We start from the raw sequence: 15,952 nt of genomic DNA, 5'->3' as shown, positions 1-15,952 counted from the left end.
ATTTGGTTTGGTTATGGTTTTTAGTTTTCCAGTCGAAGAGATTTAAACACCGTTTGGTTATTTATGAACTTGAATTTGGTTTCGGCCTTGTTATTTTAGTTTTTGGTTGGTGCGGATAATAATGTAAGCAACCCGATAAAATATTAATTTGGTTCTGGTTTGGTTTCCGTTTTTTTTTGGATAGTTTTGAATAATTTGGGTAAAACAAATTTGGGATTTTTGTAATACAATATAGGATCACTTGGATAAGTTAAATATTTTGGATAAAAATATCAGGGTGCTTTTGTTATATCGGAAAATTGAGATAATTGTAATTATTTTGGATAAAAATTAATAGGGTTATCAAATGTTTTTGGATAGTTCGGTTTATAAATAATATTTTAAAGCACATAAACTTTATTTGGATAGTTTGGTTTTCAGTTTGGTTCTGATTTAGTTTTGGTTTTATTGTTCTAGAGATATAGGAACCATTCAAATATTTGTGAACATTGATTCGGGTTTTTTTTCTTTGTGTTTCAATTCGGTTTTATGTTCTCGACTTATCAAAATCCATTTGAACAATATATCTTGTATTTGATAAATTGATTTAAATTTATTTTTAGAATATATTTATAAATTCCCGATATTAGGATTATTATCATATTAAAATTGTTGCAAATAACAACTTAATAATTATAGAGTATTTTGAATAATTCGATGGTAATAACTATGAATTTTCATTAGATATTCTTGATAATATATAAATCAATATCTTACTATGTAAAATATATTCTTGTATTTGAAATATTTAGTAAATAATAAGGACTGGAGAGATATTCTTAAAATTTCTACATATTTTTTAATTTTCATAATCCCTCTTGAAATATATTCAAACTTTAATATTAAAGATCTCAATCTTGATCTTCTCCCATTTATTTTCAAAATATCAGATTTGTAATTTTAAAATGTTTTTAAAATGTAAATAAAGTTTTGGTTTATTTTATGTATTCTTATGGCTATATATAAAAAATACATTTATTTATAGTGTATACAGTCTATAATAACTATATTATTGATTTATAGAGTAAGGATAATGTTCATAATGGAGCATTGACTATTTTGAAAATTTTCCAAAATGTATATATTAAAATATAGTAGTATATAAAGTTATTTTAATATAGTCATATGTAAGAAAATAAATGTAACTATGTATTGAGATATTTCGTCAAATGCAAAATCTTACCGATACTCTTCAATACATAAAATACATAATCTATACTAGTACTCTTCAGTATCATAAATCTATACGTGAGATATTTTTATAATTTCTTGTTCAGTATTTTAATGACATACTTTAAACGAATATGCTAGTATAAAGGATTTAAATTCGTTCAGTAATGTTTTGTTGGGACTAATTTAGATAATATTTTAGATGACCCACATTAGTTAGTCTAATTTTTTATGACTAAAGAAACCGTAATGAAATCATAAATATATAATAAATCTCCTTATAATATGAATGTAATGTAGAGTATGAAAAAGAAAGAAAAATACTAAAAATTGATCAATTTAAAAAAATATGAATGTACTGTATTCCTGTTTTAAATAATTAAAATGATTTATAATTAATATAGGAGTGGCAGACCAACATTTAACCAAAGAATATTTTGTACCGAAACACATTTGTTTTGATTTCTGTAGACCAAATAAACTGAGGCATTATTGTTAACAAACCACATGATTTTAGATTCACTCGGTTTTGTTATTTATGTTTTAAGTAAACATATATTTTAGGCAGGGTTAGCAAAGTTATTAAAGGACAGTATATAAGTTCAGTGGTATTTTATGGTAAACATTAAAAAAAAATCAGAAGTAAGTAATAATTGTACTTCAGGTTTAATAGATTAGATTTCTGTTGTTGTTTTTTTTTGAGACCGTGAGTTTGAATTTATTGTTTGAAATTGATAACATTTTCTTTACTTCTTTTATTTAACATTAATTTATTATTTTGTTATAAATTATGAGAATTATTACATCTTTAACTCTATAACCTATAATTTTAGTTTATTTAAGAAAATCAACGCCTAATAATTTTATTTCCATTAGTCTGAATCATATTAAGGAGATTAGTAAATCTTAGTGTTTTAAAAAGCGGTCTAGATGGCCATTTAGATAGCGTTTATGCGATAAACTATATAAAACCCTGGTGACTACATTCTAGATTGCGTAGATAATTACAATATTGTAATAATAAATAATATATAATTTTTATTCATAAATTATGATAATTAATAAATTATAATATATAATCATATGAAAATAAAATAGCATAAATGTTATCATTTATGAAAATAATATTTAATAGAGAATTACATATATTTATTTTATTGTTATCTTTACTACGTGACCGGTCCGCACCCTGTGCGGACATAAGAACATGATTGGTCTGCACTCTGTGTTCTCTCCCGGTCCGTACCTCACGAGAGGGAACACAGTAACGTCAGTATGAAGAAACAGATATTGTGTGTATGTATAATTGCAACGTCACAAAATATTTTGTGTATTTACGAAGATACTTTCATTCAAAAAATGGAATAAATAGTGTATAGTTTTAGAAGTAACAGATTTTATATTATCATTAATTAGAATTGTATTGTATATGTTTCGTAATTCTTTATTTTAGGTGAATAATATTATTTTTCCATAAATAATAAACAAACATTTATGTAGACATATTAAAAGAAAATATAATAAAAATCAAAATATTATCCATAAATAATATAAATTATGAAGTACATTTCTCGATAAAGAAAGCAAATTCAATTAGAAACGTGCAAAAAATTAAATAAATTTTGTAAGCAATTTGACGGGTTAACATTATTTGATAAATTTATAAATTTTTAAATTTTATTGAACATGAAATAATATTAAATTGACATACCGTCATCGGTCTCCTAACTCATCACAACCCATATGGCAAATACAAAAAATAAATAATTGTAACAGTTTATATATTTTAAAATTTGTATTTGAAAAAAGTAGATTAAAATTACGTACCGTGACTACGGAATATTCTGACAAATTTGTTTGTATACAACATTCAATGTTTTTGTCTTCAGCTTCCCTTCTTTACCAGTTATTAGGATTTTTAATCGAGATCTCGACTTAAACTCTTGAAAGTGCAACTTTGCCTTGCATTTTGTAAGCATTTTATAAATTATTTTAAAATTATGATAAATTTATTCTTTAAACAACGATAAATAAATTAAAAATAATAGGCATAAACATTTTTGGATTTTGTAATATTTAAAATAGTTATTATATAATTATATTCGAACACATTTCATCAAGTAGATGATAAAACTATTATAATTATCTTATATAAAATTTCGTTCATTTTATTTTATAGGTTATAAATATTAAAAGTAATAAATAAAACATTATTAGTCTTTCAAAGTTTCAATAATTTCGAGAATAGTTTCCATAAATTGTTATTTGTAATATTCGTTAGATTATATGGCAAGTGATGTTAAACGTCAATAAGTTAAACAATTCTTCCATATTTGGAAAACATATATATATAACAATGACAAATTAAATGGTAGAGTATGTAAACACCTGTTTTATACCAGCGTGAGTTAGAACACCGCTGTATTTAAGAATCATAAGGGCCTCTACAGGTCTTTATTCTTCGCCTTCATCATCCCACTTCAGCGGCTTCGGTTGAACCTTCCTGTATATCCCTGAGAAATTTCCTCCATGCGCCATTCTAAAAAGTTCTCTGCTGTGAGAAAATGACATCATGAATTAAATAAAAAATACATAATGCTAGCTTACTTATAAGATTGTATATTCAACAAAATAAAATGATATAAGATAGTATTACTAAATGATACTATGTAATATTTTCCCGGACAATATTCAACAAAGAGAGAGAAAGTAATAAAGAACATCTTCAAGAACTGCTTTAACTTGGCGAAGCTTCTCAGCATGTTCAATCAAGGTTTTCTGGATCACTATCACTCTCACGACCTGGTTTACATATAAAAAAAGGAAGACCATATTGTCGTTATCAGTATTCAACACATGGAAAAGATAGACCATACATGCTTTTGGGAGACAAAACACAAAGAGTTGAGTTCAGGGTTCTAAAGATAAGGAGTCTTTGCGTCTAAACACATTTTTCATTAGCACACAAGCAGCATTGTCGTAATACCTTAATAGTATGAGAGAAGAGATTTGTGAATAATACTTTAAAGAATGAAAAGAGAATGTTTGTATTTTAAGACCTTGGGTGTCTCCTATATATATACAGTCGATTTATTCTCATATTAATGATTTTAATATTTTGCACAATAAATAATAAAATCGTTTAAAGAAAGATATTAAATGTGTATTGTCAAAAAATGATTTGCATATGATATGATTTTAACTTGCGCAAGTAATCCATATTAGAAAGGTAAGTTATTAAAAACAAACAACCTAATTAGAAACATTAAAATATTTTGTAAGCAATATAATAAATATGATATCAACATACGCAAGTTTACCGTTTGAATAAGGAAAGTTTTTAATATTTGTCTTAATTCTAAATATTGCCCAAGAGTAAACTAAATCGATAAAATTTAATGATTTCAACTTGCGTAAGTAATCCATATTGTGAATAAGTGATTTGCATATTTAATGATTTCAACTTGCGCAAGTAATCTATATTAGAAATGTAAGTTATTAAAAACAAATTTTGTCAATAATTTATTTGCATATTTAATGATTTCAACTTAAACGATATTAAATGTGTAATGATTTGCATATGATATGATTTTAACTTGCGCAAGTAATTCATATTAGAAAGGTAAGTTATTAAAAACAAACAACCTAATTAGAAACATTAAAATATTTTGTAAGCAATATAATAAATATGATATCAACATGCGCAAGTTTACCGTTTGAATAATAAGGAAAGTTTTTAATATTTGTCTTAATTCTAAATCTTGCCCAATGGTAAACTAAATCGATAAAATTTAATGATTTCAACTTGTGCAAGTAATCCATATTGTGAATAAGTGATTTGCATATTTAATGATTTCAACTTTCACAAGTAATCTATATTAAAAAGGTAAATTATTAAAAACAAATTTTGTCAATAAGTTATTTGCATATTTAATGATTTCAACTTAATCGATATTAAATGTGTATTGTCAAAAAAATGATTTGCATATGATATGATTTTAACTTGCGCAAGTAATCCATATTAGAAAGGTAAGTTATTAAAAACAAACAACCTAATTAGAAACATTAAAATATTTTGTAAGCAATATAATAAATATGATATCAACATGCGCAAGTTTACCGTTTGAATAATAAGGAAAGTTTTTAATATTTGTCTTAATTCTAAATCTTGCCCAATGGTAAACTAAATCGATAAAATTTAATGATTTCAACTTGTGTAAGTAATCCATATTGTGAATAAGTGATTTGCATATTTAATGATTTCAACTTGCGCAAGTAATCTATATTAAAAAGGTAAATTATTAAAAACAAATTTTGTCAATAAGTTATTTGCATATTTAATGATTTCAACTTAATCGATATTAAATGTGTATTATCAAAAAATGATTTGCATATGATATGATTTTAACTTGCGCAAGTAATCCATATTAGAAAGGTAAGTTATTAAAAACAAACAACCTAATTAGAAACATTAAAATATTTTGTAAGCAATATAATAAATATGATATCAACATGCGCAAGTTTACCGTTTGAATAATAAGGAAAGTTTTTAATATTTGTCTTAATTCTAAATATTGCCCAATGGTAAACTAAATCGATAAAATTTAATGATTTCAACTTGTGCAAGTAATCCATATTGTGAATAAGTGATTTGCATATTTAATGATTTCAACTTGTGCAAGTAATCTATATTAGAAAAGTAAGTTATTAAAAACAAATTTTGTCAATAAGATATTTGCATATTTAATGATTTCAACTTGCGCAAGTAATCCATATTAGAAAGGTAAGTTATTAAAAACAAACAACCTAATTAGTATGGGTGGACACTTTACCCGATATCTGAAGTGGCACCCGAACCCGATCCGGAAAACCCGAACTGAAATCCGAACCGAAGTAGCAAAATACCCGAACGGGTATTGAATAAGGAGAGATTGGATACCCGAACCCGAACGGATAATACCCGCACCCGATTGGATATCCGAAGATAACCGAACATATGTATAATTAACCTTATATTTTTAGTTTACATCTCTCATTTTATATAAAATATTTATATTGATACTACACATACTTTAAGTTCATATGATATACATACAATTACGAAAAAAATGATTTGCTACTCACTTAAAATGCATGTCAAGTTTTTTATTTAAAAAATTAACAAAAAGTTACATCCGAAATTAAAAAAAAATAACTAAATTAATGCCTTTTTAGTTTTAAAATGTTATGTCCAAATCTATTAACTATTCAATCTATTAAAAATAAAAAAAAATTAGTTAACTGAAAGTTATATTTTTAAATATAAGAAACTTGAGAAATGAAAATTTTAATTTTGTTTTTAAAATCTAAATATCCGAACCAGATCCGAAATAACCGAATCCGAACTAAAAATACCCGAACCCGTCCCGAAGTACAGAAATACCTGAACGGGTTCTACACCTCTATACCGAAATACCCAAAAATCTGAAATACCCGATCCGAACCCGAACGGGTACCCAAGGCTAAACTAAATCGATAATTATTATCCCCTAGCTATATATGGGCTTAACGAAATTGACAATAGTTTTGGGCTTGTCTTCATAAGTGATTGATTAAAATAAATGAAAAAGAAAAATTCAAAAAAACCAGCCAATAAAATTATAACGTTTTTTTTCTGAGAAGCTCTATATGAGTGCCACCTCAGCAAAAATCACTAAAGTGACTTCTCTTTTAATGTATAGGAGGATATATAAAGTTGACTTGTGTGATGCATACAGCCCTCCACGACACCAAAACAGGTTGGGGCTTTTTTTTTGACACGTATCGGCTTGGTAGGGCGTCTGTGTAGCCCACGCTCTCCCTTCTTTGCGAGCGCGTCGTGATGCTGACTCTGCTGCGCGTTTGTCAGACGAGGTTGGATTTCTGAAGATTTAGGCCCAAGTGTGACGAGAGAACTGGGTTTCCTTTTTCCGTTGGCCCATTAAAGTAGAAAAACTCATTTCCCAGAAGCTCTTGGCCTCCATCGTCTTCTTGACTTACCCTACCATCACCTTTTTGAAACCCGTCGAACTCACTCCTATCTTCCACTCCACCACCTTTTTGAAACTGTTAATTAATCATTGCAATAGACGATATCTTCATCCCGTCTACCTTCCATGTGTTCCCCACCAATTCCGACGACTATATATATGAGACCAGAAGGAGAGACCATAGCTCCTCACTATTTCGTTTCTCTATCTTGTGCTCTTATAGCAATAGTCTAAAATGGCAAATCCTCAATTGCTTCTGCTTGAGTTGAAGGCTGTGGTTGGTGTACAGAGACTGTTGTTGCGCGTCTCTGGGAAGCTAGGAATGTAAAGAAAGGTGGGGGGGGGGGGGGGAGCTTATGGGGATCGCTATGGTTCTGGTAAACCGAGAAGGTAATTCGATACCACTGAATCTGTGTTCCTTTTAACTCATCGGAGAATTTTTGCTTCCTAACACTACATTATCTTATACAAAATCGAGCACTCAGCTCAATGTTTTTTGTTTCTTTAGCTCATCGCATAAAATTGGATTTGTAACATTTGATTGTTTTCTTATTGTTGCAGTCCACGCTAATTAAGGGGACCAGCTGTTTATGTCTGTGTTTTTTGATGGTCTGGTCTCAGCTGTTGAGACGAAGGTGTTCGTCGCAACTAACGTCAATTATACTATAAGTTTGTCGGAGGTTCTGGTTTTCCTGAAATCTTTTTTCAAATTAATCAATTCCACTTACCAACTCCTGATTTTTTTTTTTATCTTTTCCCTTCTTACAGATCGTCTCTTCCTAAACAGTACGACAAAAACTCATTTTACCTTTGACAAATAATGTGTTGTTGGACAAAAATGCATTTTTACTTAGCTCTGCTTCTATGCAGTTACTTTAAGCTTTAGTAAAGGTGAACTAGCAGACTCACCAGTACTGGTTGTATAACACAAACTCATACGTCTTCTTGGGTCGATGAAAACCTACACCAGGTCAGATATCTGAAAGCCTAAACCTTTTTACGTATCACCTCCAAAGATTTAGTGTTAACCTCCATTTGTCAAAATTCTTCCGGAACCTAAGAGAAAAGGGTTTCACTTTTAACCCAAGAGAAGCCAATTATCATATATTGTATGTCAAAGATACCAGTGGGATATTTTGTTCTGGTTTGCTTATACTAGCAGCCATACTTTTTTCTTTAAGCTCTTTTTTTATCAATTGTTGTGCATAATTTGAAGGCACTGCATACTTGAGAAAAGCTGCATTATACAATGCAGCAAATGTTTTTCTGTTATCCCTATTATGTGATCCCTCTTATGTGTCACATTACTTATCCCTTGGTTGTTGACTAGGTGAAAACATGGTCCTATTTTTGAACACGTTCTGCAGCAGCATAAAGCTGGAGCTGGTGCACAAAGTCCAAATGCAATGCCATGAGGATGCAATTTTTCCCAGAAATAGTGAGGTCATGACCGTTAGTCCTCGCTGAAGGCACCATCCTCCATTTGTTTTGAAAAGGAATCTACTCAAAAGGACAGGTTAGTTCCATAACATTATGTGCAACACTTCATCAGGCAACCTGGTTTCAAACAAAAATTATTCGGTCTCAGAGCATTTGGGTTGACGTTTGTGAATGTTGCAGCCAAACCTTTGTGAAAAGCCTACAGCCATTTTCTTCTGCACTCTGCTCTGTATTTTTGTTTCTTTTCTACAATCAATAATTTTAGAGTTCTAACTATTCTATCTATCTTTAAACTCTATTGCTTCTGATGTTTTTGCTGCAGTCTTCTTTTACTGATGTTTTGGCAGTAGTATACATTTGATACTGTGTTTCCTTTTCAGTTGACTATTTGTTAGTTTCTGACTTTGTATATCAGTTTTAAGTTGACGATTCATGGTAAAGCATATTAGAAACTGCCTCATATAAAGTTAATTGGATGCTTTTTTCTATAAACACCAAGATCTGAGATTAAAATGTAATGTCTATATAGATTGGAAACAAAAATTACTCAACCTTTTGTAAAATTCCTCCGCAATGAGAAACACCAAAGAAAGAAAATCTAATCTTATGGGTCTAATCGGGTTGGGGAATAATAATGTTGAATCGTTGATGACCAAAATAGACACTGTAACATGAAATATAGCTATTATATTATTAAGAAGACAATGCACCTCCTTTTAACAACTATGTGAATGAAATCACCTTTCATCTTTGAGAAGAATGATCTCACTAGGAAGTAAATTTTCCATTTACAGTTTTATTCAGAAAACATGTCTAATTATATTAGATTTGAGTTTATTTTTTACCTTTTCAGTTTTTAGTGTTACGACATGTGTAAAGAAATGGGATATTGTATATTAATGGGATAAAGTAACATTTTTTTCTATTCTATTGTTCAAAATAACTCTAGGCATACGTTAAAAACAATGAGATCAACTTTAGAAACAAAGTTTTACTTCCATCATCATTCAATTTGATGAATACATGTACAGACAATTTGCGATTGAAAGACAATTGAGCTAAGCCTTTTATTAAAAAAAGAAGAAGAAGACAATTGAGCTATATCAGTAGAGTAAAAACCACATTGTCAAAAACCTTTTCCCTTTATAAAGATGATATTTGTAAATAAGTTTTTAAAAATAATGTAATTGAGAGATGTATAATTTATATTACATGTGTGAAGAAAATATGATTGAAGAGTTATATTTAGTTTGGTTCAGTGTATTGACTGGAAATTTTAGTTTTTATCATACTGTTTGTAATCGCTAGATTAACATAATCACCAAATTAATACAACAAATATTCCTTAAAGTAGAATGTTAACGTAATCACCAAATATTCCCTTCTCCTTATGTTTTCTTATTTATCAGTGGAATGTTAACGTATACCTCTGCTTTATATTAAAGGCACGTGTAGCTCAATGCATACAATGCTCTGTAAGTTGATCCAAAATCATTTGAATATACAGAAATACAGAAAACTGTTATGTTGTAGGAACTTTAACAGATTGTTGGAGGCTCATACGATGTCCTCACCTGATTGAAATTTGGTAGTAGACAGTGGACACTCTATTATGTAACTTATGAATCTGATCTCATTTAGTACATAGTGGCTCTGTGAGTTTTAGTGTTCATAATTGTTTGCTTGATAAAATATTACATTGTCAAATAAGTTATGCTATTTTAGTTGATAGTCTTCTGATTATTCTTACAGATAATTTACAAGAATACAATAGAAAGTGCTATGATGTTCCTAAAGTATCAAGACAAAGTTACGGAAATGAAATCGATGTTTGGAGTGAAGGGACTATTCCAATCATCTTGCTTTGTGGTGTGCCTCCTTTTTGGGCTGCTAACATATTGCTAACTGTTTCGTCCATTTAATTATGTAATTGATATGTTTTATGATTTTGTTATATTTACAATTAGGGATGTTAATTGTTGTGCCTATTTTCCGTTGTTATTTTCAATCTTTTACTTCATTAATTCACTCATGTGTGCAAAATAAAAGTGTGATCTTAAATTCATTTTAAATATGATCTTAGAAAACACTCATTAACCCACTCAACAGATCGTGTACATGTTCTTTGCTGCTAATCCTTGGAGTTTCTCTTTGAATTGGGCCGAGCTGTGTGCACACATATCAATTCAAAATGCAAACTTGCATTACCAACTTACAATTTTTTAGAAACGCAAATAACAAATAAAGTATGATCTTAAAAAACAAATTATAACAATTGTTCAACGTTAAATGTTAAATGTAAAAAAAATAAAATTTACAATATGATCTTAGAAAAAAAATTATATTTATTAGATTTAATTTAAAGTAACTTTAAATGTTTTATAAAATTAAAATGTATTTTAATATAAATAATTTTACTGTAAATTTATCCGCTCATAGGGCGGACTAACCCCTAGTAATTTATAAACGCGTAAACTGACTAACTAATAATCTAAACCTTCGCTTAATCGTTTTGGTTACTAGTCGCAGCGCTTACTGCTTTCTTGAACGCTGGTAAATCTATTTAACTAATGTTGTTAAATAGGTTCATCATCTTCCAAAAAAACTCTGAGGTAAATCCACGTTTTTGCTCCTATTATAACGACAACTTCTTGTCGTGTTGTAATGTCCGATTTTTAAAGAATCGACTGATCTAAAACACTTGTTGTCCTTGCTAACTCATCTAGTATTTTGTTTTAACAAAAACCATTAACAAATATATGTTCTAGCATATAAAAAGCATTCTTATTTTCCTTTTGTTTAATTTCTGCATATATATATATTATATATATAAATACATCAAATAAATTATTTATTTGTATGGTAAAAAATAGACAAAATTATAGAAACAAGCAAAAAAAAAAATCAAGGCTAGCAAAAATGACACTTTACATCTCCCACAACACAAACATGGTTGGAAAAAAATACTATCTTGTATATAAAATTTTCTATGAAATTCAAACAAAATTTAAACTATTCCTTTAATCAATCCATATACAGTGACAAGTGTTACAACGAGTGAATGATCGATACGCGGCTTCACCTCCAAAGATAACACATCTTCCCCCAATATAATTCCATTTGATGATTGTTTTGGCTTTACCTATAAAATTAGTTTTACCTATTTAACAATGCACTCTTTCAAATTCAATAATGAGTTTATATTTCTATATAAATCTACCTTTGCAATGATGTTTCCATGGACGTCTATTATCTGAAAAGCAAATTTGGGGTCAAATCTTAAAATCCAAAAGACTTCATTGGTCTCATCTCGAACTTCCCAATCTCCATCTCTAATACAAGACCTTTTGATCTTGACAAAAGGTTTTACTTCCTCAGTGCTTGACAGCGTCCCACATTCTCTATACACATACCAACTCCCAAAGAGCCATAATTTCTGCAAAAAAAAATTAACAATAAATATAATGATTTAAAGATATATAGAATTATTCATGTTTTATGATCATCATTAATATAAAAAATCCATTTCCACGGATGAAAACTGAATCGTACTTAGAGTTTTTATATTATGGTTGATTTAATCGTTTGATATAAAGTTTCTAAATGAATTTAAACTTTGAGCTAAAAATTTCAGCTAACTCTTTTTATATTCGTGTAAGGAGTAGCTTTGAGTTTTCCTCTAACTTCAGTTAAGTTTCTAGTTTACTTTCTGCATAAGAACCGGTTAATTAGTTTCATGACTCAAACCGGAATAAACCAGGGAGAAATGAAGAAGAAGAGCTAGAGAACCGGGGTTGATTATTTTATTTTCATTTTGAACTAGAGAATCTTTCAACTAACATTTTCGTTTAAACATTTTCATCAGAAATAGTTCATTAGTTACCTTTTTGCGAATGGTGAAAAGAATGTTTCCATGGAGATCCATGATGTGCACTTCATTGCTAGATTTGTCATAGTTTTCGACCCGGTACGTAATCTCTCCGTTGGAATTGTAAACCGTTAAACCATTGGTTTGATAAACCAGAGACTTCATCCAAACCGTGAAAGTCTCTCTCTCCGTACTCATGTACGGTGAAGAAACGCCTGCTTGAGGAAAAACCCTAGCCATGGTAGAAAGAGACGGATAGAAAGAAGAGAGACGAGAGATTGTATATATATCGATGTATTTTCAACAACTAATATTTTGAAAATGAAGTTGAAGAAGTCTTATACACCTCAATGATATACATTTATATGATACAATATGTAAGCCTTCTTTTACTTTATCTCTGTTTTAAAAATAATAATAATGAGGATCACTTTGAATTTGTCTAATTTTCTCCCAGTGCCTGATTCATGTCAAATAATGTACGGTGAATAATAATTTAATATTTGACATCGCAATTGTATATATACTTACTTATGACTTCCGTTTTGTTATAATATAAACATCGGATTTTCTTTTCTTATAATCGTTTCTAATCTATATATTTACAATTTTGTTTGGTAAATAAATCATATAACTTTATCTTTCACATGCCTCTGTGGAAGTAGAATCTACAACAAAACATTTTTTAGTTATTACCTAACAAAACGAAATTAAAATTAAAATGACATTAACTTTTGCTTTTGAGAAACATAGCACTAACATTACATATTAGGAATTAGGTGTTAATTCTCTTAAAGCCGAAAAATGTCAATTTCATTGTTTTGAAATTAATTTAAATCTCATTTTTCTATTAAATGTATTATTCTTATCACAACCTCCCACCGTTAGCTCTCATTTTCAGTTTGCTGTATTTTATGGAAATTGTTTTATGTAGTATTCTTTTTAGTCATCGTGATGTCATACAAAAATAAAGGTATATACAATTAAAAAAGAAGAAGATATATTTATCAAAGGAAGATACATTAAAATATGAACACCGCATTTCACAAGTATTATATGTTGATAGTGGACTTATCTGCGGGATGTCTTTAGTTTTGTATTTAATATATGAGTTCTTTTGTGAATGGTTACGTGCGATATAAGCAGAAAAAGAGTTAATTTGTCACTCAAGGTGATGAGACGAACATGAATAAGATAGCACCCCAAAAAAAAATTCTTAACTTCATCATTGGAATCGATTCAGCCCACATACATAATTTCTAGAGGATAATTAATCAGTCTTCTCTTGAATGACTCACAAAGTCAGTACGTCGACATTTGATTAATCTGAATTATCCTCCAAGTTTTAAAATTAAATAAATATTTATCATTCGGTATAGTGGGTCACACGTTTCGTTCCATTCCACACAAATTACACCCTTTTCAAAGTTTTGTTTATATTGGGCGACACAAGTTTAATACTTAGTACGTACGTGAATTACGTAGTTATTTATCACATACGGTTAAAGATAACGCACTCGTATCATTCTATAACATTTTTTCATCTTATCATTCTATAACATTTATTATCTTTCTTAAGAAGAAAAACAAATAGGATCATGCGCGACCGTATAAACTAATAGATTAAAGGGTACAATATTAGAAAAAGACCCCCACATGTACCCGTATTCAGTATGGGACCCTAATGTTTGACATCATTGCAAATTCAAACATTTAAGAACCTTATAATTAATTCGAGAGTAAGTTTGGGCATGTTTTGTCTCATATCTTTCATAAATAATGATGAAAATAGTTCTATCAATTTTCTCTTAAATGCTAAAGTGAGCTAACGATTAGAACACTATTGTTTGTTTGTCGGGTGTATGAAATTGTATTTAATTGTTTCATCGTACAATTTTTTGGGTTAACAATGAATATCATCTGCTTTTTCGGTCATTTAATTAACTACAACTTTGTGGTTTGCATTGCACTGGAGATTTATTGGTTCTTTTTGTGGTTAGATTGCTTTAAAGATGGTAAATAACTTAGTGATGGTCTTAATACTAATAATTAATTATGTTTTATTAAGTACGTTTAATGGAATAAATACAGTGAAACATTTTTGTAGCAACAAATATATAGAGAGTTAATTCTAAATAAAAATATTAAAAAAATTGCTAATGGCCGAACGAAATTTAGCAAAGCTGACAAACAAGCCCGCTAGATTTAGTTTGAAAGTTCTGAAATATGTGTAAAAGAGAACCCCCTTATCAAAGTAGCCATGTAAGAAGGTATAGTGGGCGTACGCCATTTGATGTAGCTCTCAATTTTCGGCTACAACAATTCGATGACACAAAACCTCTCAAAAAATTTTTTTAGTCTTTTGCAACTTCAAAAGGAGATATCTGATAAAGTAACTTGGATCAGTAGTGTTACGAATCCAAGAGAGACTTATTTTTCTACCATATAAATGTTTATTATAGTACATTAAGATTATATTGAGGAAATCATGCACGACACTATGATTAATATACAATTTAGATAAATATCCACAGTTTTGCACGTATTCATATTGGGACCTCTGTGTTTTACATCATTACAAATCGGGACTTTAGTAGCTTTTTCCAATAAAACTGAATTCCGAATTTGTGCAACTTATGTCCGTCCCGACCCTATCATCATAATCATCTAAATAGTCTACCACACCTTTTTGGTGAAAGGTTAATTGTACTCGTTCTTTTTCTTTTTTTTTTGTCAAACAATTGTACTCGTTCTTAGAGTCTGAATGGTATGCGCATTTGATGATATAAACCGTGTGGAACTAGAATGCAATATGGTCCACTAGCAGTTTATATGTTAAATGGGACAAGTGCAGTTTTGTAGAATATGCACTATGGGATAGTGTTTGATTGGTAACAAATAATTACGGTTTGTTAGATAAGTATTAAATATAAGGTAAAATACATTTTTTAACATAGAATTTTCTATTTTTAATTCAAATTTAAAAATTATTTTTGGTATTGAACTGGATGAATTTGACCAAATTTTTAACCATTTTTTCTAGCTAAATTTAAAGATGATCTTTGACAATGGCGGATAGGAAGAATGAGTTACAGTTCTACTTTTTAATATTAGGGGAAATTTTATGTTTACCACTTTCAAGGTACTACTTTTTATCTTTACCACCACTAAAGAGACATTTTAAAAAATACATTATTTATTAAGTGGCAAAAGACTTTTATATCATTATTATCTATATATATAATAAATCATTATTAAAATAAATAAAAAAACTAAAAAGAATAAAAAATAAATATTTTTTTTAATGGTTTCGAATTATACTTTTTCAAATTTGAACTTTTTATAAATTTTTCTGAATTTTTTATTTCGAATTTTTTTTAAAAATTTCTTTTTTAAAATCAAAAATTATGTTTGAAACTATTTTTTG

At 28.9% G+C, this 15,952-nt stretch overlaps 1 protein-coding gene across 1 annotated transcript; it reads right to left on the bottom strand.

The window, feature by feature from the left end:
• Positions 1-11,491: 11,491 nt before the first annotated feature.
• On the bottom strand, positions 11,492-13,421 carry LOC106356570 (protein LURP-one-related 4). Its single transcript, XM_048739762.1, has 3 exons — positions 12,541-13,421; positions 11,878-12,093; positions 11,492-11,799 (listed from the first exon to the last, which is right to left on the bottom strand). The coding sequence occupies exons 1-3, from the start codon at positions 12,763-12,765 to the stop codon at positions 11,665-11,667; spliced, it is 576 nt and encodes a 191-aa protein (XP_048595719.1). The 5' UTR covers positions 12,766-13,421; the 3' UTR covers positions 11,492-11,664.
• Between the last annotated feature and the right edge of the window lie 2,531 nt (positions 13,422-15,952).

The sequence above is a fragment of the Brassica napus genome, chromosome A9, assembly GCF_020379485.1.
Source record: "Brassica napus cultivar Da-Ae chromosome A9, Da-Ae, whole genome shotgun sequence".
NCBI classification, from domain to species: Eukaryota; Viridiplantae; Streptophyta; class Magnoliopsida; order Brassicales; family Brassicaceae; genus Brassica; species Brassica napus.
Note: the sequence above shows the minus strand (reverse complement) of the source record. Positions and strands in the feature narration are given on the sequence as shown.

Coding starts and splice junctions, on each gene's coding strand:
- LOC106356570 (XM_048739762.1), bottom strand. CDS start 12,765: ATGGCTAGGGTTTTTCCTCAAGCAGGCGTTTCTTCACCGTACATGAGT. Junction 12,094..12,540: donor TTTTCACCATTCGCAAAAAG/GTAACTAATGAA, acceptor TTTTTTTTGCAG/AAATTATGGCTCTTTGGGAG. Junction 11,800..11,877: donor ATGGAAACATCATTGCAAAG/GTAGATTTATAT, acceptor CTAATTTTATAG/GTAAAGCCAAAACAATCATC.